Raw genomic sequence first — 26,306 nt, 5'->3', positions numbered from 1 at the left:
TGTGTTACGCAGGCAAACAAAACTTTTAACACCTTTCCAACAAATGCTGGGTCCTTTCACAATTTGTTCTGTTTGGGTTCCAAGTTCAGAAGCGTCTATTCCTTGCGGTGTTCGAGGTGAGGGGATGCCGAAGCAGAATTAATCTTGTTTTTCTATCGACATCCAGCAGGAATTCTGTAGGACAGCCTCTGCGGAGATGGCCAGGGAGGATGGGGAGTGTAGTCTAACATGCCAGGTCGGAATGGCAGGTTTAAAGATTGAGAAGCTTCGCCCTGTGGCTGTTTTACAGGATAGACAACTGGTAAAATTTTGGAACTTCCTTTGGGCTTGAAAGAGAGAAAGAGTTGGGCATAGCTAGGAGATACCCATATCATTTTCTGGGGTGATGAAACCTGCAGTAGATGGGGCAGTGAGGCCAAATTATATAAGTCGGGGATGACCAGATTTTGTGTGTTTTTCTGGATTTATGGGGGAAGTTTGGCTTCTGTTCCAGTTCTTCAAGAATTGGCCTGTTTTAGGGCTTAATATAGCTTCTGGGTGTTTCCTGTCTCAAAATGTTGGCAACTCACCTTGCTGGTTTTCAGCCGCTGTGAATGGAGAGGGCCTTGAAGTGACCAAATGGAGGTTAGGGTTATGTTGGCTGGTCCTGGATTAAATCAGTGGTTTAGCTAATCCAGCATTTGCTTCAGAGGCTGGGGAGACTCTACTGAGAAGTTCTCAAGGAGCATGTCTTATCACACTGATGAGGGATGTCTCCTTTGAATCAGGCTCAACTGCTTTATGGATCTCTCTCCCCTTGGAGGTATGTACAGCCCCTCCCATCTTTATATCCCACAAGCAAGTGGGACAAGTCAAGGCTGCATTGTTTCTCCAAAACCTGGGTCCTAATGGTGTCCAAATGGGAGTATCCATCATCTGCATTTAATCTGGGGGTTTTAGGATTATGCATGTTTGCTTCTTGTTGGACATTGACCAGAGTCCTGTGGGATTGGGGCGGGGTAGCAGCTTCATAAAATAAATAAAGCAAATTTCCAGGAACTTCATAGAAACATCTGTGTTGTTTTCTGGGCAACAATATTGAAGTGGTTTGGCATTGATTTTTATTTATTGATTAGATCTTTATCCCACTTTTATTTTTGGACAACTCAAAGTAGTGTACAGACCTCATGCTCCCGCCTCCTGTTTTTCCCACAACAGCCCTGTGAGGTGGGTTGGGCTGAGAGAGAGAGAAGAGGGGAAGGGACAGGTTCAGAATCAGCCAGCCAGTGTTCGTACCTAAGGCAAGAGTAGAACTCATGGCCTCCTGATTTTTAGCCCTGCACCTTAGCCATTAGACCATACTGGTTCTCAGTTTATTGACTTCTCTGTTCATCCTATGGCTGGGGGATTTCCTGGTGGTGTTCCTTCCCATCTAAGTATTAATCAAATTGAACTCTGTTTAGCTTTCCAAGATTATAGTAATTTGCAAGCCTGAATGTGCTTCCCCCCTCCCTCCCTTTATCTTCATAAAAACTAGGGAGGGTCTTGCCTGAGACGCTTTCTCAAATTACAGTTCTGGCCTGGACTCAGATTTCTTTTATCTGACCATTGTTTTGGTTGTGGCTCTACCTCCAGTTCCTCAAGGTTATTCCTTCTTCCCATTATACTGAACTGGCTGAACCCCCTACCTCTTTTTTGCATCCTCCCCACCCTGGAAAGAGCACACCATCCAATTTTGGTATGCAACAGCCAAAAAGGAGTGGTGTTCTTTCCTACCTTATAAGAAAGCAACAAGCAAAATAAGTAGGAGAATAGTCCTTCTCTTCTTTGTAAAGAGAAGGCAGCACCTGAAGATGTTTATATATGGCTGAAACTTCCCTTCTAGAGATTTTACTGCCATATTCCTGCAGCTTATGGAGACTGGAAAACACCGTGTGTACATATATGCATATGTACACACATAAATATGCACCTATATGAATGAGAAAAGGCGTGTACCAGCTGTTAAAAGAATGTGTAATGGTATGTGGGGAAGACCTTGGGAGATGGGGCAAAGAGATGCTGCCAAGGGAACGGTCAGATAAGAGAGGGTATAGCCCACAGCTGCATAGTGGGTGGAGAAAGAGGCTCAGAAGGGACCCTTCCTAGTTTCTCGGGCTGTAAAGGAGACAGTGGGAGAAGTATCCTTTCAGACTTGCAAGATTCTGTTAATGTAGCTTTACCATACAGTAAAATCAGTTCATCTGGTTGGGATTCCTATCTGGTTTACCCCGGGAGGCCAACAGATTGCTTATTGTCTGAGCTGGCTGCCAGGATTGGAGATTTTTCATCAGCTCCTTTTCAACTAGAGATGGTGGGCACCGAATCTGCACCTTGGAGCACATGAAACGGGAGATGGGCTTCTGTGCTTTCATGGGTCTTTAGATGTCGGCTTCATCACCTTTCGATTCAAGCGTGAATCTCTTGAAACCCCAGGTACCTTTCCTGGATGAGTTTAGGAAGGAGCGGGCTCTGATTTCAGCCTGTTTTCTTTTTCTTTTCTGTGTTTTGAGATGCAGTTCCAGAAAACAGGAATACTGCCAAGCACATTGAGCTAGACAGACTTTAAATGAGGTTGCTATGAACTTAACTGACCTTGAGAAACCAGATTACGGAAAAATAGCGTAACGGGTAGACCTAGTGAGCTGTTCCATGCCCTTTTTGTTCTTTTCCTTGGCCCCAAATGAGCAACTGGGTCAACTTTGGATAGGCCTGGGGAAAAACACACGTGTGTTTTTTTTTCCCCTTCTGGATCAGCAACAGATGATTTTTTTATACCGGGCAGACGTACAGAAGGGAGTTTGTCTGCCGAGTTCGGGGTGTTGCGAGCCATCACCTTGTCAACTTTGGGGGGTTGGCGAGAGAGAAGGGAAGGGGTTGCTGATAGTAGTGTGTTTTTCACAAGCTCAGGCAGCTGGAGGAGAATTAACAGGAGGATCATAGTTGCATGAAACAAGAGCAAACAATTATGTGTGCATTGCGTACAACAATTCTGAAATGGGGTAGAGAGGAGGTTACCACCTTCCCAAACTTGGTGTTCTCCAGATATATTGTTTTGAATATAATGCTTTGCTGATGGAAAAGGAGGATATAAAGTTGCTCTCCTCCTCCTCCTGCTTCTCCTGCTTCTCCTCCTCCTCCTGCTCCTCCTGCTCCTGCTCCTCCTTTCATTCCTACTGCAAGCTGAGACAGGAGCTGCATTCTCTCCTGTTTTGGGTGATAACAAGAAAACCATTGGAAGTCATGTTATGCAAGAACGGACAACCTTCTCAGAGCTGAAAGACGGTAGATCGTCTCGCCTAGTATTTCATCGCCTTCCATCATCAGGAGGTCTAGAAACCTAGCCCAGCAAATTTGCTCTGGCACTATTCACCCCCTCAGTGTTTTATAGTGTGGAGAACTCCCGCAAAATGGTGAACTTCTTCCTGATTGAGAGGCTGTAGCTCTTAGAAGCGCTTGGATGCATCTCGTTCCTTGGGTTTTAATTCGGAGCAGAAAGTTCACTTTTTGCGAGGGAATTTTCCTTTATCACACGTTTGTACATCGAGGACCAAAACAGTTTTTCCCTCGGGGCTGGCCGGATGGGGAAGCAGGTGTATTTTCCAGTGTCAATGATTCAGAGGCTCATTTGTTGGCAAAATGAATTTCCTGAAATAATTCCACTTGGCTGAATCCAGCTAAATCTCTCTCCCTTTCTTGTCCTGCAGTGATGGGCATGATTTTCTCCCCAACTGCTTTTTTCATTCTAGGCCACAGGGTTTTTAAATGATGGCTTAGCGAGAAGGAGGAGAGCCGGGAAGGCGGGAGTGTGTTTTTCTCCTGAGAGATACGATGGGAATTTGAAAAATGGGCCTTTTGCAAGGCGTGAAAAGGTTGGCTTTGCTGTCAAGCCTGGGGCCCCAGTAATGTGGGCGAGCCGGCTTTTTGATTATACTGTATTAAGGTACAGTATGGCAATTATTCCCGACTGCTATTTTATGCTGGGTTGTGTTATTTTTGTTTTTTAATGATTGGGCATTTATTTTGTTTTAATTATTGGCCGCCCAGAGTCATGCACTGCATATGAGATGGGCGGCTGTATACATTAACAAACAAATAAATAAATAATTTATGATAATTTATAAATACATAAATACATAAATAACTTGGCCAGGTGGTCTTTGAAAGCCCTTCCATCTCATTTTCTTTTTTCTTTCTCTTTTTAAATTCTGTTGAAATCTTCCATTTTCAACTTTAAAATTTCAATAAAATATTATTGAAATCTTCCATTTTCCTTATTTTTGTTAGAAGACTGGCACAAATTTCCAATTTATTATTTTTTTTGGAACCATGCCAGCTGCTATGATGGGGTGCGGGGTGTGTGTGTGTGTATGTGTGTGTGTGTGTGTCATTTTTCTATTCTGGAAACCAGTGAAGTTTTCAATTTTGCTTTTTCCCCTATTTGGAATCTTGCTTCTTTGGAATAATGCTATTTTAATAGAGTATGTCTAAATATGTAATATTTATAGCCTTTCTTCTTTTTTTTCCTGTAATAACAATGAGAAAAAAATAACTACCACCCAAGGACAGTATAAAAATAGGGAAAGTTAGTTCCTTGAAATAAAGAATTGCCTTGTTTTTGAAGTGAGCCTTGTGTTTACATATCACAAAAGCTGTAATGTGGATGTCTCCTCTTTGCTTTTGATTTGGTTTAACTTGTTTTACGCCCGGCTGGTTCTATTTATGACATTTTGGTTTGCTTTAAACAGGGTTAATGTTGAAACTCAGAAGACTGGCTTGTTCTGGCTTGGTTTGGCTCTCTGCCCATTTCTTCTGGAGCAACAGGGAAAGCTAACCAAGGATGAGCAAGTGAGCTTCAATGATTTTGTTGGTCCCTGAGAGCGATTCTGATTGGTCCTTTGCCTAGGTTCCCCCAGCATCCTAGGGCAGTTGAAAATGGCGTAGGGGGACATTTCTGATTCGGTGGGTTGTGTGAACCTAGCCGTTATCATAACCTGGTTATTCCCCTCAAACTACCATAGGGTTTGTTTTGATTGTATGTGAATGCAGGCATTGTCTTACCAGGGGTAAGATTTACAGCAGTGTTTTTCAACCATGGCCACTTGAAGATGTGTGGACTTCAACTCCCAGAATTCCCCAGCCAGCTGGGAGTTGAAGTCCACACATCTTCAAGTGGCCAAGGTTGAGAAACACTGTTCTACAGTGTCCCTTCCTTGTACCAAGGACTTGAAATAAAATTGGTTTTCCGCCAACTTTAATTGATGGGCGGCTCTTTTGGGTGAAATAATTTGCCCATTTATAAATCAGTGCTTTTCCCACCCAATGTGTCGGATGGGGACATCGCTTTTCCGGGCTCTTTGATTTCATTCTAGACAAAGGGATGATTGTGATGGGGGGGGGTGCATTTGGGGATGAAATTGTCCTTTTTCACATCAAAAGTTGGAGCCTGTTTTATCTGCCTCCATTTATTTTGTATCCTGTTTAGTTGCTTTGATATTGTTGGCTGGTAAACGTAAGATTTTGAGCCCTTATTGGTCCTGATCAAGGCTAGGGAAAGATTTGGGTGGAAGATGGACAAGTTGTGGTTTTTTCCGTGATGAAAGCTTTTAATAAACCAAATCTGGTTTGAGCCTGTGGTGAAAATAGGAACAAGGGGCTCATATTTATTCAGCAGTTGCTATGGAAGGTGGCCTTTGAGTAGACAGAGGATGGGCTGCAGTTCCATCTCATCTCATCTCAATCTCAACTTTTCACATTTATATAGCCACCCGTCTCACAAGCGTGACTCTGGGTGGTGTCCATAAAACCCAGAACTATTAAAAATAAAACTTTAAAAACTATTAAAATTCAACTGATTGTTATTGTTTGCTAAATAAATAAAATCCACCCCCCTCCATGAAGATAACTTCACATGCATTCTGCATGATGAATCTGCATTATTCATGTAACTCAGTTATTGATTAACGTTCATGTAATTGAGTAGTTGGTTAATATAAGTTTGCAGAACCGGCCTGGGCAAATGGATCTGCCGTCGGGCAAAAATGTTTGGATGTGAGACTTTATCGGTGGGTGAAAAAGGAATGAGAGCCTTAAGATGTTACAGTGGTGAGCATCATGGGGGTTGGCATGCTTCTAAGATTTCGGCTTGCGCCAGCCATGCCAGTTGGAGAACTGATATTCCAAATTATCTGGAGGAGTTGAGTTAAAGCAGAATATGAGTTATCAGCATGACCTGGTTGCAAACAAGACCAATACAGTTGTAGGTTCTGTCAACAAAAGGGTCAACGACCCTTGGGGCTGGATGGGATGGGGGAATTAACCTGGATCTCCAGAACCATAGTGAAGGCAGGTAGGAGGAACCCTGCCTTTATACCAAATTCGATTTTTCATTGTGCAGTCAAATGATGCCAAATGAGATAAGTTTTGGAGGAGGGTGTCATAAAAGCTACCCCTGGATATGATTCTGTTGAGTAGAAAAATCTGCATACCGCTCCAATCTTCTTTTTGCTGGACTGGAAGAGAGACGTTTCTTCTGAGCAAAGCTGCAAAAAGATGGTCTAACTCAGTGTTTCTCAACCTTGGCAACTTGAAGATGCGTGGACTTCAACTCCCAGAATTCCCCAGCCAGCATGCTGGCTAGGGAATTCTGGGAGTTGAAGTCCACACATCTTCAAGCTGCCAAGGTTGAGAAACACTGGTCTAACTCCATCTGACTCTATGACACCCCTTCCCGAGGAATCATACTACTGCTTTCAAAATCCTGCAGGACCCCAATGCTCTTTCTTCCCACCCGTTGCTTTTTTTTAAAAGGGGAAACTGGGGGGGGGGGATTTAACAAACCCCCAAATTTTGCTCAGCAACCTGGAGAGGACATGCCCAGACCATAGAGACCTGATCGAAATCCTCCTTTTTTTCTTGAATGCCTGAAGATGGGCCATTATTTACAACCAGGGCTAGATGGAAATGATCTGTATTACAGTCTTCGGCATCCCTCTGCTGGTCCAGCTGAATTTTGCAGCCACGGAGGAGAATTGATCATCCTAACGCAGCGTGGGCCGTATAAGACTGAGATCTGAGCTGTTTCAGAGCAAAGCGGTTTAAAACAGCTCAGATTCAACCTTGGAGCTATCAGTTGATGTGGGCCAAGTCCAAGTCACTGGCAGTTGGGGTGTGTCTCACTCTTCCCCGGATGATTTTTCTTTCTAAGTAAGTAAGCGATGTTGCAATAAACTGCATACAAATTGGTGGCCGGTGCAGAGTAACGTAAATTGGAGAATACCCAAAGCTACAAAATTGACTTTTTAGCGCACGCATCCCTTCTGCAATCTGGCCTTTGTACGTTACTGGCAGAAGTGGGTCTGTTTTTAAAATTTAAAACAGCTTTTAAATTTTAAATACTGGCTTTATTCGCTCCTCTGAAATGAAATGCAACTGTAGATAATTAGGAAAGAGGTACGGAACATCGTTTTTGGATAGGATCACTGCGGTGAGGCTATGACAGGCAGAAAAACGGAGAGGCTCTGAAATCCCCACAGTGGAAGAATAGTGGGTGAAGATGATGGAACTAGCAGAGGTGGCAAAATTGATTTGTCTGATTAGGGAAAAGACAGTAACTATATTTATTAGTGACTGGGAACCTCTTATGGACTTTTTGTGGAAGAACAAAAAAAAATGAACTTGCCATTTATGGCTTTGACGCTTAGAAAGGGTAGACTATGGAAAGCAGAAAATTATGATCTAATCTTAGGTTAAAATATAAATGCATTTATAACCACTGTTAAGAAGATCAGACGCTGCTTCTTTATCATCTTTCCTCTCTTCTCTTTCCTTTCTTCTTGCTCTTCCCTTATCTCTTCCCTATTTTTCTTTCTTTTCTTCTTTTCTACAAGTTGGACTGTTTTTATCGTGTTACAGATTTCTTTAATACAAATTATTTTAAAAAATGAAGTGAAACGCAACTGGTGCTTCCAGAACGCGAGCCCAAACCGTTGACATGGATGAAGTATGAGTGGAAATATGGATTTCAGCCCTGGTCTCCTTGTGAAATGAATCTCAGGGAACCTCCAAGGCGCCACGTTTCAAATGGCTCTTGAATACAAACGCTGCTGTATTGTGGCTTGTCTCCCCCTTGGTACCACCGGATTGTGTATTGGGGTTTGGCAACTCTGAAAAAGTTTCTTTGTCCTCCCAAGTCCGCAGCTGCCCTCCAAGTAACCAGGAACAATCCGAGCATTCTGTCCCGGCATCTTCTTGGACTGCCCGAAGCCTTTGAGTGAAGAGCCGAAAGACCAACAAACAGATCTGGAGGATTTCAGTCGATCCTTTGATGGCTGCTCTTGTGTCCTCCACTTTTAAAACGTTCTGCATTTGGAGAGGTTTTTCTGTTGGGTCGAAGGGACAGACAGCTGGACAAAAGTCACGGAACTTGGTTTTCATGTATGACCCTTGCAGCGTGATTATTATATGCTCAGAGGTGGAAAGGCTCACCCCTACCCACCACGGAGGAACGGTTGGCGAAGATGTTGGAACTTGCAGAGATGGCTAAATGGACTTCCGTGATTAAGGAAAAGACAACAGCTACACTGAGGGCGGACTGGAAACCCCTTAGAGACTTGTTGCATGAAACAGGAAAAAAATGCCCTGTGACCTGTGGTTTTGATGCTTAGAAAAAAATTAGATAATAGGAAAAAATGAGCTTTTTTTATAACCATACAGTAAGGGATAACTTTGTAATTACACTTTTATTAGCTGCAAAGGAAATCGAAAGCCTCTTCTTTTCAATTCTTTTTCTCTCTCTTTTCTGCACCTTTGTCTTTTTCTCTGTCTTCTTTTTCTTTTTCTTCTTTATTCTGTATTCGTTTGGGTTGGTTTTATGCTCTTTTTAAAAGTTTTAATGAAAAAAATTACATATATATATGTATGTATTACGACTTCTGCTCGTAAATGGACCTTAATGCAGAATATATATATATATATATATATATATATATATATATATATATATATTCTGCATTAAGGTCCATTTACGAGCAGAAGTCGTAATACATACATATATATATGTAATTTTTTATATATATATAAAATTTTTATATATATATATTCTGCATTAAGGTCCATTTACGAGCAGAAGTCAGCTAGATTTACGGCTTCAGACTTTTCCTGGTTGTTGTGTTGCTAGTAGTCCTTCCATCAGGCCTCCTGAATTGTTTTCACCCCAAGAGGTGGAAGAAGTGCATCTTGAAGAAATGATGCTGGAATTTGCTTTTTTTCCCTTCTCCCTCCACATCTCTCTTTCCTTGCGTGCTTTGTGTAAGGCCAGAAGACAGGCACTGATTTCCTTCTGAGATAGATTAGCTCAGTGTTTCTCAACCTTAGCAACTTTAAGATATGTGGGCTTCAACTCCCAGGGTTTTGAGTGCCACTTTGACCTGTTGGAATTAAAGTAGCCTGTAAGTCTAATGCATCAGTAGGTAAACACAAGCAGATGGAGGCGGATAATCACGTAAATACGATTTATTAATGGTTTGTTTTGTGTGTTTACTTACCCCCCCCCCCAATTTTAAAGCATCTCTCGTCAAAGAGAGAAGCTAGACCAGATGGTGGTTTAAAACACGTGCCCCTTGCTTTAACCTGGCAAGGAAGGTAACCAAGATCAACCCGTGTCCCCTGCTTATTTTGCAGCCACTTGCAGAGGAGACAAACCTCAGCCTAACCAAGTTAAATTAGCGACCAGTCTCCTAGGATGTGAAAGCTTAGAAGCCTCCCCAAATGCCCTTGGTTCTCCAAATCCAGGTTTTGCAAAGCACCCTTTGGCATCTGTAGAACACGGTCCCCGTGCAAGCAGGTCCTGGAAAGCGGGCGCAGAGAATGATAAACTGCCGCAGATGTTGTGTGAAAGGACATAACGGGGTTGTTGGAAATTCTCCCGGCCTTCCTCGCTCCAATTGCGAAGCATCCGGAGAAAACATCCTATTTTTAACTTTCTGAATGATGCTGTGGGGAAAAGCTGCCGTTGGGGTGGGCGGGGGGGTGCCATTTGGGGCTTTTGCTGTCTTGGATTCCTTCCCACCGTCTCTGTCAACATCTTTTAAAAATCGATTCTTTATGGAGGCGTCTTTCCGCCGGCTGGAAGCGGTCGCCCTTCACGGCAAACTCCCGGGAGCCTGAATCAGGGTTGGTGAGAAATAAGGCGGATGTGCTGGCCTGCTTAAGAGAACTGAACATTTGAATAATCCCAACGACAACATCTTAATTTAGAAAAACATCAGAGGGAGCAAGCACCACCCCGAGTTTGCTTAGTAGTCACCGACCATTGACAGTCAATCGGGAAAGAAAAGTGTGTGCAGTTGGCATGGCATAGCTTGTTGGGGGGAAGATGGGCTGGTTGGCACACTGTCCGCCCTTCGAGGTAGGCCAGCTCAGGAAACAGACCCCGCAATGTTACTTTCTTGTGATAGGGTATGATAGCAGAATCTTGAAACTGAAGACGTTACCTAGTTGGGTAATGAGACGTCTGCAAGAAAACAACCAAGCTCAGCGAACACCAAGGACTCCACAGACTCTTGAAAGCCAGACAGAATTTCCTTCTGGCTTCTCTTATACCCACAGAATCAAAGTGGGGAAATTCCTCTGTTCTAAAATCATTTCTGCCTCCCTCTATGGACCCTGGGCATAGGACAGGAAGGGTGTTTTTTCAATGGCCTTTTTAAATCATAGAGACATTATGTCACCCCTGGACTTCTCAGCCCTTACTGAATTTGGAGATGGGGGTTCACGTCCCAAATAATTCAGAAGAAACCAAAGAAGTAATTTTACACTGTAGAAATAAGGTTGTGAAAACAATAAGAAACGGATTTAGAGGAAAACTTTGGGGGAAGAAAATAAGGAATAGAGAAAGGGACTTGGCTCCAGATTGACAGGTAACCTTATGTATCCTTAGCTTAAAGCTTAATAGCGATTCCTAGTGTTTAAAAGTCGTATGATGTATTTCATAATTCATAAATAATTGATATACAGTGGAACCTCGGTTTACGAACTTAATTCGTTCTGTGACTCTGGTCGCACCCTGAATTGGTCGCAACCCGAAGGAAATTTCCCCATAAGGTTCAATGTAATTACCGTTAATCCGTTCTGGCGTGGAGGACAGGGAGGCGGCTATTGCTTGGAGGGAGAGTCCCCCTCCCTACGACCACGTGTCAGGGGCAAAAAATGGCCGCGGACCACATGTCAGGGGCATAAAAATGGCCGTGGACCATGTGTCGGGCGGCAAATGGCCGCGGACCACGTGTCAGGGGCGGAAAAATGGCTGCGGACCGTGTCACGGGAGGGAAAATGGCCGCGCATTCTGTTCGTACCCCGAGGCGGTTCGCAAACCGAGGTAAATTTTTGCAGCCGGAGCTGGTCGTAACCCGAAAAGTTCGTTAACAGAGGCGTTCGTAACCCGAGGTTCCACTGTGTTGGAAAACTGTCATCTCCATGTTATTCTAGCTCTTTGGTTTACTTCTTTGTGCTTTACTTTTTGTGTTTTATTCTTTTTACATCTCTTTTATTTCTTGGGGTTTATACTTCCCTAAAATGCTTAATTTTTTTTTTTAAATGGAGTCAAGGGAATGCTTGTCATCTTTGCAGATGATCCCAAACCGGAAGGAGAACTTAGGTCTTAGAAGAATCTGAAATGATCTTGCACTGGGTTGAAAAGAACCGAGTGAAATTGACTAGAGACAAAGGCAGAGTTGAAAGCCAGTTTGGTGGAGTGGTTAAAGGCACCAGGCTAGAAACCAGGAGACCAGGAGTTCTAGTCTTGGCTTAGGCATGGAGGCCAGCTGGGTGACCTTGGGCCAGTCCCTCTCTCTCAGCCCTAGGAAGCCCTAGGGCAAACCATTTCTGAAAATGGTGCCAAGAGAACAGCAGGGATCTGTCCTTGTAGCCACCAGAAGTCAAGACTGACTTGAAGACGCCAACTTAGGAGAAAGAAACCAAATGCACCAGATTAGGAGGGGGAATTCCTGGTTTGGTAGTAGGGATGTGTGAATAGGACCTCAGAACTGGAGCTGAAGAGTGTCAGCAGACGGTTAAACAGACAAATGCAACTTCAGTTTGCCTAGAGGTAAGGATGCTTTCAAAATTGTGGGCAGGAATACATTTTTTTTACACCGGCCAAACCCCACCTTAAATACTATGTCCAATGTCCACCACATTTTCCGAAAGGTTCTGAGAAACTGGAGTAGATGCCAAGAAGGACGGGAGATTGGAAACAAACTCCTCCCAGGAAAGATGAAAGGAATTTGAGACCAAAAAAACACACACCAAGATTATGAGAGGATAAGACTGAACATGGCTGGGGGGCATCACAGAGAAGACCAAGATCTGTTTTCCATCATCTCAAAAGACCCAGAAGAACATATTTTGCACAATGGGTGACGTGGTTAAGCAATATTCATCTTACACATAAATACATTTCTAGCAAGTCGTTAGGCAAAAGAGCCACACCCTTCTCATTGCGCAGCAGTTGACTTGGGCAAAAGGAAGCAGAATTGGGAAGTGGTTGGAAGACAATCCGTATTGCAAGTTGGATCTCCTGTAACAAAACGCGAGAAGGCCTCTTTAGCTGAAGAAACTGGTAGAGGAGGCCACCCTCACAGAGGGACCTCTGTGTGTTTCCTCCGAAATAATCTTCACCAGACGTGGGAATTAAAACGACCATTGAAGAATGATAAGCTGAATGTGTTTCAGTGAATGGCGGGACCTACAAGGGCCCATATCTGCGCCTACCCACACGTTTTTTGCTGGCAGAGATTTTTGCACCAAGGCAAGCAGATAACCCTAGCTTCTGGACTTAACCTGACCAAGTTTCCCTTTGAGATGCTAAATGGGCATGGTTCCATTGGCCCCCAACATGTGCCAAGCTGTCTTCTCGTGATGGGGGGGGGGAAGCTGAGAGTACGTGAGGGGTGGTGCTGGACTCCTGCCCCCAACTCCCATCTCAAAGCCTTCATTGTAACCTCTAGGCTAGGTAGCCACAATCAGTGTGAAAACGGGTCACCCGGGAAGCTCCTGTTAGCAGCAGTTGATGTTCTCCTTTGTGTTTCCCCCCCTTCCCCTCCCTCTGAGCAAGCCTGCAAGACTTGGACAGGAAATTCTAGCCCTCTGGCTGGTGTGAGTGCGTGTATATGTGTGTGGGCGGACTGGTGACTGCCAGATACAGTTAGTCAAAACTGGATAAGAACTCCCGAATGGGGCTGTTCTCTGTAGAGTTTATCCATTGATAGTTTTCTTCATTGGGGCTCCCCGGGGGCCTTCTGGACTGTTTCTTCTGATGGATTCCATCATTCTGCAGGAGCAATTAGTTGAAAAGCTGCTTTTACCCTGCACTCAAACCCAGCGCAGTCATTCTGCCAAGCTGAAGGTACCAGAATATCTGCAGAGCAAGGGCCAGGCTGGAGGGGGTGGGGGGAAGAGGAGGGGAAGGGGGTTGGATAAAAGGGTGCTCCAGGAGAAGCATCTTGCCACCCAAGATGCCTCCAAAACACAAGGGAAGAAGCCGATAAGGACAAAGATTGTTGAGGGTTGGAGTTGGGGGGAGAATCACAAGTGGTGGAGACCTCATTTCTGTGTTTTCCATCAACCGGCGGCTTTCCGTGGCCGCTCTGATTGGGATGTGTTAACAGAGAAGAAGAGGAACCAAAATGGTACATGGGCATTTTGGGAGGAATTGCGTTTTGAGATGACAATTCGGGAGGTGGCCTTTTAGGGAGAGGGGAGCTCTTCCCCCTCCCATTTTCTACTGGGGGGATTCTTCCCCGCTATCAACCCACAATGGTCTGGACTGGAGAAGTGGGTGGATGTCGGTGAGGTGAGCATCGGGTTTGGGCAGGTAGATTGGTGTGCCTCGTATGTTGGGGTTGTCAGGACGGTGCTTCTGATCTGAGGGTGGTGGTTTGGGTCAGTCAAATACTGTTCAATTCCTGAGAATTGAACAGCCAGGCTGAGTCTAACGAGAATAGTGGCTCGCTGGTTTTTCAGGACTGTAATTGTGTGTCCCAATTTACACAGAACACTTTCCTGAAAGCAACTATTTGTGTACCAGGGTCAGGTCATTGAGAAGTAATCTGGAATTCCAGAGTCTGATGGAGACCCAAATTAGTACCATGTCTATTTTATTTAAAATGTTCAGATAAAATCCTGTCCTTGGATTCGCCTGGCTGCTGTTTCTCTCTCTGTTCATCCGCTTTCTCTGCGGTGTGTATGTGTGTGTGTGAGAATAATGGGAGCCTATTGCAAGGATAAACAGCTGAAGTACCTGTGTCATGTCCTCTGAGGGGTGTCCATTTTTTTTTTTTAATTTGAAGGTCAAAATGCCCCATTTGGAGTGTAAAACGGGCTGTTTCAATCATTTGGGAAGGGTCTTAAATTTAAAACAAGTCTGTTGCATGCTTGAAAACTCTCCAGAGAAGCTCTTTCCTTTATTTTTTTTTAAATTATTATTTATTTGATTTATATAGCTGCCCGTCTCGCATACGGGCTCTAGTTGTTCTGTACGATGCCAAGAAGGCATGATCGTTTTATCTGCCATAAAAACGGTCCTGCCCATCATTTTTAAAACCAGTGACTCAGTTCCATCAGTCCTGATTTGGAGACATCCCTGCTCTGGTGCCCTCTAGATAGATGGGACTTCAGCACCCATAATTCCTAACCAGTGTAGCCTTTGATGATGGGAATCAGACACACCGAGGGAGCGCCAGATTGGAGATGTCTGTGTTGCCTGTAAAAAGAAAAAAATGTGTTGAGTTGCTTCGGAGGCCGCTGTGTACCAGTCTTGACCTAAGAAGGTAGAATGTATCAAAGAAGGGAATGATTATACTTCAGCCAGATTACGGTATGCATGTGTCTGCTGACGTGTTTAATGGAGCTTTCCCATCAATATTGCTCCAGTTTCACTGGAAATAATCCTCCTGCATTTTGCTCTTTCTTTGAGAAGAAGCCAATGGCCCAACTGAGTCATTCTTATGCCAAGGCGGAGATGAGGGACTGGGTTCTCCTCCTTTCTACTCACAGAAGCTGAAGATTGCATTCTGCAAGGGGCAACTTGGCCCATATTTAAATGTTGTCCCATGCCATAATGGAATTTCTTGAGTTTTTGTTTGGGATGTTGTGTGAGCCCAGCTGTGGAAGCTTGGAAGCCAGGGTTGAAGACTGAGAGTGCAGTGTGAATGAGGGCTTCAGCCCAAAGCACACTTCCTTTTGAGCAAACACAGAAAAGCAAATTGCTAGTAGAAACTCAGATAAACTTTTGCTAGAGACAAAAAATATTTAATTCTTTTTTACATTCCCGGCCTGCTCTGAAGCTGTTCTAGGACAGAGTCCATTAACAAAGTCCAGCTGTTCCAGGAAATCTGTTCTTGGTCACTGTCTGGTAGGTTAGAGTACCTGCAACTAACTTTTCCAGAAATTATGAGAATTCAACTGCTTGTAACGGTATGTGAGAAAGACCTTGGGAGATGGGGCAAAGAGATGCTGACTAGAAAATGGTCAGATAAGAGAGGGCATAGCCTACAGCTGCATAATGGGTGGAGAAAGAGGCTCAGAAAGGACCCTCCCTAATTTCTCAAACTTTAAAAGAGACAGCGGGAGAATTGTACTTTCAGACTTGCAAGATTCTGTCAATGTAGCCTTACAATAAAGTAGAATTAGCCCATCTGGTCATGTTACCTGTCTGGTCCACCTGGGAAGGCTGACACTGCCCACAACTCTGATTAGTCCTGTTGGCTTGAGAATGGGCATCCAAGAACACCTGAAGGTCCACAATTCCTCTGTGTGTTCTGGTGACGAATCGGCTCTGAATTATGTCTGAAATCCTGGAAAGATTGGCAAATGATAATACCAAGAAGGGCCAGTTATTGATTAGAGACTCCTGATAGATCTCTGGTTGCTTTGGAATAGACTTTCAGGGCTCTTGACTTTAACAAAAGCAAAGACGTTTGCTTGGTATCCGTAACCCATCTCTCAGCCTCAGTGCTTCTTGATTGTAAAATGGGTGTACTGCTAGTTGATTTGGATCAGTTTGGGAAGTGCTGGATGGTAGATTTGAGGAAGCCTTCTAATGCAAATGGTGAAGGGCCAGAACAGAGAAGCAGAGATTTCTCTCAGACTTCAGTTGAGCTTGGATACTCCAAACTGGTGGAAATGAAAGCTCCAGATGGTTGGTTGGTCCCACTCTGCTTTTGAGATGTTGGCGAGTGCCTGATCTTGCTACTCCCTACAAGCAGACCTGCCTCTTTGCACCTAGATGTTGGGATCCTTGGAGGGGAGCCATGATGAACAGAGATCTGGAGGTGGACACAAAGCAGAGAAGATATTCTGAATTAACAGTCCTTAAAGATGACAGCTTGGGAGAAAGAAACCTCTGTAGAGCAGGAGCAAAAACCAATTGTCTGGTTATCCTTGAGTTAGTGGGAATTATGAATGGTGTGTTCAGAGCCTCTTTGCCAAATAAAGTGGAAAATTTATATGATTCTTCTTTCAGTTCCTGGGCTGATGGAAAGGACTAGCATACCAAGGGCAAATAAGTTTATTGGGTGGCTTCTGAATCTCACCTTTTAGGTACAGTTCTCATCATTCCAGCCAGTATACTAATTGGAAAAATGGGAGATGTTACCCAACATAGTTGGGGAAGGAAAAGGGATTTCTCCCAACCCTCTTTGGCTTCAACTAACATCTGTTCACTGTCCAATAGAGAGTTTCCCAATCTGGGCAGCTTCCATATGTAAGGACTTCCTCCCAGAATTCTCCAGCCAGCATGGTCATTGCTGAGAGTTTGGGAGTTGAAGTCCATACTTCTGGAAGATACCCAGGATGGGAAACACTGCTCTGGTGCCACTTCTACTTTCTTCTCCCTATGGCACTTGATCTGAATGGCATCTTTGTCCTTTGATGGGGCTGTTATCCCATGGATAGGCAGGATTATGACCACCACCTCTATTCCAGCCTCCATTATTTATCCATTAATAGAGATCTTCTTGACAAGTGGGTTGAATCTCCTAGAAAAACCCATTGAAGCCAACAGCTCCTGACTATACTCAATGGTAGCCAGTCTCAAGAGTTAATGTATCTGATGTGCAAACAAGGAGTTTGCTTTCTTTCTCATTCTCTCCTCTTTCTCCAGTCTGACCCATGGCTCCTTATCTCCCCCTCTCAGGATCATGAGAAGCAATATGTGGGGTTTGCCACCCTGCCCAATCAGGTACATCGGAAGTCTGTGAAGAAGGGCTTTGATTTCACCCTCATGGTGGCAGGTAAGGACCACCCAGATGCAGGATATTCTTTTAAGAACAAGCATGTCTGTGGATCTACCAGACGATTTCTCAGCTTCCCAGTCTAACCTACCATTCTGGGGTTTAACAAACCAATCTGGCCTTTATCTTCCAAGGTCATCCAAAATCAGTTAGGAATGGCTACCCAAAATGTGAATAGGTTGCATATTAAACCTAATCCTTGCTAGAGGTGGGCAAACTGGCCCTCCAGGGGTGGGTGAATCACAATTATCAAAAAGGATAAATACTGTTGAATTTCCTTCCTTCCTTCCTTCCTTCCTTCCTTCCTTCCACAAAACCAAAGCCAAGTGCAATTCAAGCATAAACAGGTTTTCATCAGGACAAACTTTAAATCCTAGGAGAATATTTGCATGCTTCCAGAGTAAAGAAAGACACACTCATACACAGACATTTTTTAAAACAAAATTAACCCTTGGTAAATGTACGGACCATCTTTTGACTGAAATGTCTTGGGACTTGTTGAATACTGCTTTTAATATTTTTTCCCCCGACATGGGTGGATCAGTGATCTTTTTTGCATCTGGGACTTTTTTTATTCCTCTTTTTTCGCTTTCCATATAACAGAACTTCAGGGATTGATAAATGCCTGCATCTGCTGGCAGCTGTGAATGGTTGGCCTTGATGATCATGATCATGATGATATTTTACCCTTCTTTGGGAGGAGAGAGCTCATGCAACCTGGAGTTAAGGCACAGGTCTTTTTGACTACTTGGTGATTCAATTTCACACCCACTGGGGTTTAACTGGGGTTGGTGGTCCTTATCCTTCCTTGAAAGAAATTCCTAAGGGAGGATGCACAATCCTTGACACCACCAGATGGCTTGTAATAGGTAAGTATATTGGTCTGTTTTAGAGAGCAGTTGTAAATTGAAAGCGACTGTGCTTTTGCGAGGAAGCGAGCAAAGTTTTAACCTGGAGATGCAGATTCATCAAAAACCCCACAGATCAAAGTAAGACTGTTTGTGAGATGTACCTGGAGGGGGGAGGAATTATAAGATTCAATTAGGGTTGGCCATATTAGTTGTAAAAATAGACAAATGTTTATTTACCTTGATAACTCTCTGCTTCCATCTTTGAGATGGGTGACAGCCAATAGTTGGTTAACCCATACCAAGAAAAGGTGCTGTTTACATGCTCAGATGAGGGTTTTTTAAAATCTTCAAGTGTTCCAAAATTAGCTTCAGCCATTCTAATAGTTATTTTGGAAGATCTTCCTGCTCCAGGAATTGAAAGAGGAATTGTCCTTGGGATGTTCTCGTTCCAGCTAACGGTTTGATCTGGGCCTACAATGTGTCTAAACCCTCCTTTGTTCACATAACACAATTTTTCTGCAAGGACTGAGAACAGAGATTAAATATTAGACCGAAATGTTGTATCTATCCAAGGACAGAGTGTTCTAAATAAGAATACCCAGTACAGAGAGAAGATACTGGTAGTTCTGCTGTGTAACATCTTGAGATTCAAGACTTGTTCCAAGAGGGTTTCTTTTTTTAAAAAATCTGCTGTTTGTTCTTGCCCCTTTAGGAGAATCTGGTCTGGGCAAATCAACCCTGGTGAACAGCCTGTTTCTGACAGATCTCTACAAAGACCGAAAGCTTCTCAACGCTGAGGGTACCATTTTTAATTATATAAGGAACCCTTTTGATCAGCTAATAGCATGATTCCCATAACGTTTAAGTTTATAGCTTGTGGATCTTAATGGCTTATTCTAGGTGTATGTGGGTGGGTGGGCGTCTTTGTAATCCTCGAGGGGTCTATGTTACGAAATGAGATGATTCATGGACCAACTGGGATCTTCCCTGGGCCAAAGCTGCATCATGGGATTGCTGAAAGTGTGGTTCAGGGTAATGGATGAGTTTGTCTCTTACAATCCTCAGAACTTCTCCTGTGTCCTTTTACTCCATCAGGGAAGTATGTATTGTCCACCCCACCTGACCTCATCAAAAACATCATGACTATGTTGGTTGGGTTAGCCTGCAAATCCTTGTTGGCTTGTTATATATGCTTTGCAGGGTTTTGCATGCAGAATTAGAGAAACTGAGCCACATTATCCTTGATTTTGATCAATTAATTATGTGCCATCATTTCTAATTCCTAGCAACCACATAGATAGATCTTCTCCATGATTTTTCTGTCCATGTGCTTTTCTTGGTAAAAATGCAGGAGTGGTTTATGGTTGTTTTGGCCATGACTTAGCCAAGACCATCCAGCACATTGGTTATTTTGGAGGAAAGGGAGAGAAGATGCAGCCTGGGGATGACTCCTGAGTAATAGTCTTGGTTGGGACTTGGGGAAGATCATGGCACTAATCTCCACTGTGGTTTTTCCTTCATCTTTATCTATTAAGAAAGAATAAATCAGACGGTAGAGATTGTGAAACATACTGTGGACATTGAGGAGAAAGGGGTCAAGCTGAAGCTAACCATAGTGGACACCCCAGGCTTTGGAGATGCCGTGAACAACTCAGAATGGTGAGTCCTTCCTTCTCCTTTGGCTCAGTTTGCACACAATGCACCTAATTTCAATTCATCCATTCTGTGAGCATCTCCAATAGCTGGGATTTGCACGAGACACAAAGACGCATATGCACACACATTAAATAGCCAAGATTTAAACTAACCCAAGTTAACACATTCTGGGAAGGCAACCACAAGATCCTCCATTAAGTGGGTTCAGCGTCTCATGTCAACACAGCCAAACTGTCATATTTTTTTTTTTTTTTACAGCCATCTATGCTGGGAACTCTCATTGTTTTCATTCTTCTTGTCTGTTACTACCTTCCAGTTGGAAGCCCATCACTGACTACATCGACCAGCAGTTTGAACAGTACTTCCGGGATGAGAGCGGCCTGAATCGGAAGAACATCCAAGACAATCGAGTGCACTGTTGCCTCTATTTCATCTCGCCCTTCGGCCATGGGTAAGCCCGAGGTTGAACAGTTATGGCCATGTTGTTTGGAAGTGGGTTTTGATGCAATCTCTGCCACTCTTAAGTCACATCCAAATTGCTTCCCCTTCCGGTTTTGGAATTCAGCTGGGAGGGAAGGTGTCTAGTTCCACATCTCGTTTAGTTTCTGAGAAGCCAACCAGGATTGGGATGGATTATGGACCTGGTGTTGGCTGATGTAGTGTAAGATTACCCCCTTTTGTGTACTGCATCTTTTTTCATTGCAGATTAAGGCCGGTTGATGTGGAATTCATGAAGGCACTCCATGAAAAAGTGAACATTGTTCCCCTCATTGCAAAAGCCGACTGCCTTGTTCCCTCTGAGATTAAGAAGCTAAAAGAACGGGTGAGTGAGGAATTGCTTATATCCAAATGAAGGGGTCATTGGGTAGGATTTTCTTGTGGGGCACTCCCAAATCAATAGGAGCATAGATCACAGAGAGGTTTATTTTAGCCATTCACCCCATGTGATCTCTCAAGGGAAATCAACGTAGGGTAGCGTTCCTCAACCTTGGCAACTTGAAGATGGGTGGACTTCAGCTCCCAGAATTCCCCAGCCAGTCATGCTGGCTGGGGAATTCTGGGAGTTGAAGTCCAGCCATCTTCAAGTTGCCAAGGTTGAGAAACACTGGTGTGGAGTATTGGTTACAGACTCTGAAAGGCTGGGGAATGTGTATTTGCATCCTTTCCCTATGGGCAGTGATGATCATTCATCCAGCAGAAAAATAAATAAATAAATAAATAAATAGCAACTATTTGGGGACTTTGGAGAAGCTTAAAAATGTCCCTTTGCCAAACCCAACAGGACCTAAGTTTTCCTGTCATTGTGCCTGTGGGACAAACGGCAAGGAATACATTGCAATACAGTGCGGTATAATATGATTTTATTTATGCTTGCGTCAGATCCGGGAAGAGATCGATAAGTTTGGAATTAAAGTCTACCAGTTTCCAGAATGTGATTCTGATGAAGATGAAGACTTCAAGCAGCAAGACAGAGAATTGAAGGTGAGCAAAAATGCATCGTTATGAAATTCAGGCATATATTATATCACCTTACCTTTTTCAGATGCATAAAAATGATGAATTCTTTCTAGCATTCTGTGGCCTTAAGGATTTTCGAGACACAGAGTCCCTAATTGTAGGGATGTTTTTATCCGGATGCTGAGAGGGAAAGACCGGGGAAGGGGAGGGAGAATTATATAATTAAGGGAGGGCTGTTCTATCAAAAATGGGGCAGAGAGGCACCAACGCTGTGTCTACAAATCAGCCAAAATTGGATTTGCAATTTGACTCTGGGAACCGATCCAGTGAGGACATCTGAATAGAATTGTTGAATCAGAAGGATTTGATTCGGATTTCCCAGTTCCCTTGGGGAAAAAGTTAATACTTCTTTCACAAAAAATAGTTTGAATAGATGCAGGGGTATCCAATCTGGGACATATTCAATTTGGAAATCTAATTCAATTTTGGGATTCAAGGGGATTGCTTTTAGTGAGATGCCTAAATCTTCACATATCCCTTATAATTCAATTTTTTTCTCCCCATAAATGGTTTATGAGTTGGGAAAGACGCTAGCAGCACTATTCCACAGGGGTCATGGTTTTGATCTATTTCATTATTTCACAGTTCCCTGGTGGAAAAGGGCAACATATTTTTCTGCCAGGGTTCATAGGAATTGGTAGTTCCATTTCCAGCTCTCCTGGGATGCTGGAGTCCTGAAACGAGCAAGCGATGGGGCCAACGAGAGAGAAAACTTGGAAGTACAGGGGAAATTTCACTGTTAATTCCCATCAGAAATTTTGCTATGAAAGATTTAGAAAGTAGTGTGATTCCTTCTGAGAATATCATGGAGAAAACAAACCAGTGGATTATCAAAGAAATCAACCCAGAGTTCTCACTCAAGGCACAAGTGACCAGACTCAAATTATCCTATTTTGGACACATTATGCAAAGACCTAATTCTCTGCAGAAGTCTATAATTTGGGGAAAGGTAGAAGGAAAGAGAAGAAGAGGACGACCAGCAGCAAGTGGATGGACTTAATTGTTGTGGTGATGGGTGCACCATTGGAAGATCTGAAGGACCAGGCTGGGGACAGATCATCCTGGAGAAGGACTACCTTTGTGGTTGCTGAGAGATGACATTGACTTGATGGCACATTATCGCTCAATCAAATGTTCTCATTTGGTCTAGACAGAGAACAGCATCTGGATGATACCTCATCAGGGCTTGGAAGCTAAGCAGGATTGGTGCTGGTTAGTTCTTGGAAAAGAATTTAGCAGAGAATCTCAAGGTTGTAGGCTAGATTGGGAAGTTGAAAAATATCCCAGAGAAAGGTGATTATGGACCACTTCTGTCTTGTCATCCAAAAAGACCTGCCTGGACAAGTCCCCCAAATCTTGATGCAAAGGCAACTCTACCTTTTTATCTTTTAATTTGCAAGTAGCACCTGGCAGCTTCCTTCTGGGTCAATGAGAGTTTTAACCTAATAGATAAACATGGGATATTTGTTGCACCAAATATGCGCAGGGTTTGCTTGCTATTCAAAAGCCGAGATCAACCTCGGTAAGCTTTCAACCAGGTCCTCCTTGTAAACTTGTCTGCTTTTCTAATGGGTGTCCAGGAAGGGCGACCTCTCTCTTGTTGTGGTTCTCCTAACTTCTCCTAACTTTTTACCTCTGTCCAGGAGAGTGCCCCCTTTGCAGTCATTGGCAGCAACACGGTGGTCGAAGCCAAGGGCCAGAGAGTCCGAGGACGACTCTACCCCTGGGGCATTGTGGAAGGTAAGCCGTCTTGTTGAATTTACACTGATCCTAGGAACAGAGGGATCTATTAAAATATTTTCTTTTAAATCTAAGTGAAACTTCCAAGTTTGGGAGCAATGAGGGCCAAAACAGAGTGAAAGTCTTAGTTATGAGCTTCTGAGGCTTAGTGGGTCAGTTCTGGGACTCAGTGGGTCAGGGTTAGAATGAATGCTGGTTGATCTTGGCGTATTCCAGTCAGACTGGTGGACATTCCAAGTTGTCCTTGCAGAGATGTGAACTGTGGATGGATGGAGATCCAACACGGAGGTAACACTGAGTGCTACATGGGAAGATCTCTTTCCTTTTTCTTCATTGACTGTGCATCTTGCTGGTACAGAATGCATTGGTGAACTCCTTTTAATTTATTGATGGATTGACTTCTAATGCCACCCAACTCCAAAAAGACTTCTTTCTGCTTCCCTAGTGGAAAACCAAGCACACTGTGACTTTGTGAAGCTACGGAACATGCTGATCCGAACCCACATGCATGACTTGAAAGATGTCACTTGTGACGTTCATTATGAGAACTATCGAGCACAGTGCATTCAACAGATGACCAGGTGGGTTCCCTGATCCACCAGATAGAGACAAATACGTGTGAGTTAGCCATTAACGGCAGCTACTGATGGTTGGAAGGTGCGCTGAGATTTCTTAGTGACAGCTGAGGCTTGAAAAATGGCTTAGTCCCCTGGAGTTTCTTTGATTACAGCAGAGAAGAATCGAAGTTGATTTAAAGAAGTTAAATTTAAATCCTTCTCCCCCTTTTCAGCAAACTGACTCAGGACAACAGGATAGAGAGTCCAATTCCAATCTTGCCACTTCCAACTCCAGATGCCGAAACAGAGAAGCTGATCAAGATGAAGGATGAAGAGGTAGGCTGTTGGAGATGCTGTTCAAGTTTGAAATACCAGCTAAATTTCCTATCTGACTATGGTTTGGGCAGCCAGTGTCATTTTGGGGGGCTTGTGTTGATGACACAAGAAGCTTGTGTTCGCTGGTGCAAGCAGAGGAATGTTTGCTTAGCTCATGTAGCTATGCGATGTGGGTTTTATAGCTAGGGTGCAGTTTGCAGATGTGACCACTAGCCTTATGATGCCGTCTGAGTAAAAACACAAGAGTGCAAGCATGAAACTGTGTTACCTCTCACTCTTCTTATCTTGCCGCAGCTGCGGAGAATGCAGGAAATGCTGCAGAAAATGCAGCAGCAAATTCAAGAACAGTGAGCAGAAGCCAGGATGAAGAGAGCGGACGGGAGTGCACCCTTGGGTCTGTCTGCCGGTGGCTGCTTTAGGAGTTTTTCCTGGGATTAAAACAAGCGAAGAGACTGGGGAACGAGGGTCACCACCCCCTTTCTCCCTCCAAAGCTGATGAACGGGCTGCAAGATGCCAGCGAGATGGGAAGAGAGTCCACCTCCCCGCTTCAGAAGAGGTGTACTAAACTCTTCTCCGAGAGCGTTCTGGTATTTAAAAAGAAAAAAGAAAAAAAACATTTTGGGGTATATGAAATTTGAGGACTCTGTGAAGATGCACGTAAATGTTTACTCCTAACCACGGTGCTGTGATTCTCTTCCTCTTTCCAGCCTTCTCTCCCCTCACTTTCTTAACGCCCGCCTTTCTGTGGGGACAACATGCTGATGAACACTCTGAACAAAATGCTTGGGAGACTTCCCAGACCGATTTGATTTTGCTTGGAGAACTCTCTTTTTCGTTCTCCCCCCCCCCGCCTGTTTTGAGATGGGCAGCAGGAAGTGGGTTGGGTTGGGAGATAGTCTTCTGAGGGGTGTCTTCATTCCTGATGGATTGTCCACCCTGCTCCATCCTCCAAGAAACACCCGGTGTTTTTGGAGTGGTGGGCAGGGTGGAACAGGAGTAAAATAAGTTTCGCGGGTCAGAATGCAAACTTCGGCCTTTCCTTTCGATGGCCTATCTCCCCATAGATGTGTGACTTTTCCAAGTGACCAAGATTTGTATCTGTACTTTGAGATTCACCATTGTCTTTGCACACAGGCCTGTGTTCCCCCTCCTGCCAGACCCAGATAAAAACAGGATCCACCGATAAACTTCTGTATTGGTTCTTAAGCTGCTTTCTCTGTCCTTTCCCGCGTCTCCCAATTTCCACTACGCGGGAACAAAGCTTGGAGCAACATTTTCTTTTTGACTCCCTTGGGTCTCAGTCATTTTGGCTTCGATGCAACAATGCTCCCCGTGCGAGGAGCTTGGTTTCTTTACCGGGTGTATTGTGGGTTTTGTAGTCTTAAGGCTGTGGGCGAGGCTAGCGACGTTGCAGCTGCAAAGCTTGGGGATGCCTTATTGACTCCCAAGACCTGATAGATCATAGACAGAGAGCTGACATTGTAGGACAGATAAAATTATCCTTCCAAGCCCTAATCCTGCTAGGTACATCCATGTTCCCTAATAAAGATAGGCAGATATGTTTCGCGGATACCTTTGAATTCCCCCAATGCTCGAGTGGCTGCGTCCAACCCAAAACCTTTATTTACCAGAGGGGAAAATGACAGTGTTGCCTCCTATAACCTTTCTGGCTTCCCAGTTTGTTTTCTATCTCCCTCCAGCTGATCCTGGTTTTTATTTCTGAACCAGTGAACCCGCTTCCAAAATGGGGGACTCGTGCATAGGCTACAGGTGATTGCTTAGGTCCTTCTCAACCGTTATGTTCTGTGGAAGCGTCAGATTGCGAGCAGGGGCCCTTTTGAATTCCCAGGACGCTGCAGGGCCCTTTGTGGAACCCAGGGGCATTCTGGGAAATCCAGGTAATGGGAGACGCTGATGGTAGAAGTAGAAGATCTTTGGCCAGCCGGAACGTAGGACTGGGTACCTTCTCTGCTGTGACTGAGGACAGAAGAATTGGTGGGCTACATATCACTGGACAAACACCTTTCTACCAATCTCACCATCTGTTACCTGAGACATCACTTTGTTCACCTGTCACCCAGCGTTGCTGGGAGTCGGGTTTCATAGTACATTTAATAAATTGGTGTTATTGTTCTGCCTAGTGCAGTGTTGCTCCACCTTGGCAACTTTAAGATGGGTGGACTTCAACATGGCTGGCTGGGGAATTCTAGGATTTGAAGTCCACCCATCTTAAAGTTGCCAAGGTGGAGAAACACTGGCCTAATACATCTGGAAGCAGAAAACAAAGTACAGGAGAACAGAAGGAAGCCTCTGTTAATCCGATAACACACCCACTTGC

General features: G+C 44.0%; 1 protein-coding gene and 1 long non-coding RNA gene across 5 annotated transcripts; one reads left to right on the top strand and one right to left on the bottom strand.

Moving 5' to 3' along the window:
• Positions 1 to 252: 252 nt before the first annotated feature.
• SEPTIN5 (septin 5) lies at positions 253 to 24,397 on the top strand. Of its 4 annotated transcripts, none has more exons than XM_088135363.1 (11): positions 253 to 301; positions 17,213 to 17,309; positions 18,873 to 18,959; positions 19,696 to 19,819; positions 20,133 to 20,267; positions 20,522 to 20,639; positions 21,197 to 21,298; positions 22,978 to 23,074; positions 23,520 to 23,655; positions 23,865 to 23,967; positions 24,262 to 24,397. In XM_088135363.1, exons 2-11 carry the CDS (start codon positions 17,300 to 17,302, stop codon positions 24,316 to 24,318), a joined length of 969 nt encoding a protein of 322 aa, XP_087991489.1. In that variant the 5' UTR covers positions 253 to 301; positions 17,213 to 17,299; the 3' UTR covers positions 24,319 to 24,397. The 4 variants fall into 4 exon arrangements, with proteins under 4 accessions (XP_087991489.1, XP_087991490.1, XP_087991488.1 ...); XM_088135364.1 differs by lacking the exon at positions 253 to 301 and adding an exon at positions 13,200 to 13,423 and having other exon boundaries at positions 17,180 to 17,309; XM_088135362.1 differs by lacking the exon at positions 253 to 301 and adding an exon at positions 13,201 to 13,423.
• Positions 14,234 to 18,854, bottom strand: LOC148216583 (uncharacterized). The gene is made up of 3 exons (XR_015795138.1): positions 18,398 to 18,854; positions 15,727 to 16,343; positions 14,234 to 14,779 (listed from the first exon to the last, which is right to left on the bottom strand). It is a non-coding gene; the product is annotated as an uncharacterized LOC148216583 (long non-coding RNA).
• Positions 24,398 to 26,306: the final 1,909 nt, after the last annotated feature.

This window comes from Python bivittatus, unplaced genomic scaffold (assembly GCF_059951505.1).
Source record: "Python bivittatus isolate LINGU-HERP-01145 unplaced genomic scaffold, Pbiv_v1 ctg000100_np1212, whole genome shotgun sequence".
Classification (NCBI taxonomy): Eukaryota; Metazoa; Chordata; class Lepidosauria; order Squamata; family Pythonidae; genus Python; species Python bivittatus.
Note: the sequence above shows the minus strand (reverse complement) of the source record. Positions and strands in the feature narration are given on the sequence as shown.

What these genes read in the sequence shown, in the direction of transcription:
- SEPTIN5 (XM_088135364.1), top strand. Translation starts at nt 13,334, where the DNA reads ATGGATTCCATCATTCTGCAGGAGCAATTAGTTGAAAAGCTGCTTTTA. An exon ending in GTCATTCTGCCAAGCTGAAG is followed by an intron (nt 13,424 to 17,179) that starts GTACCAGAATAT and finishes CTCTTTCTCCAG; the next exon opens with TCTGACCCATGGCTCCTTAT. An exon ending in CCCCTGGGGCATTGTGGAAG is followed by an intron (nt 23,075 to 23,519) that starts GTAAGCCGTCTT and finishes CTGCTTCCCTAG; the next exon opens with TGGAAAACCAAGCACACTGT.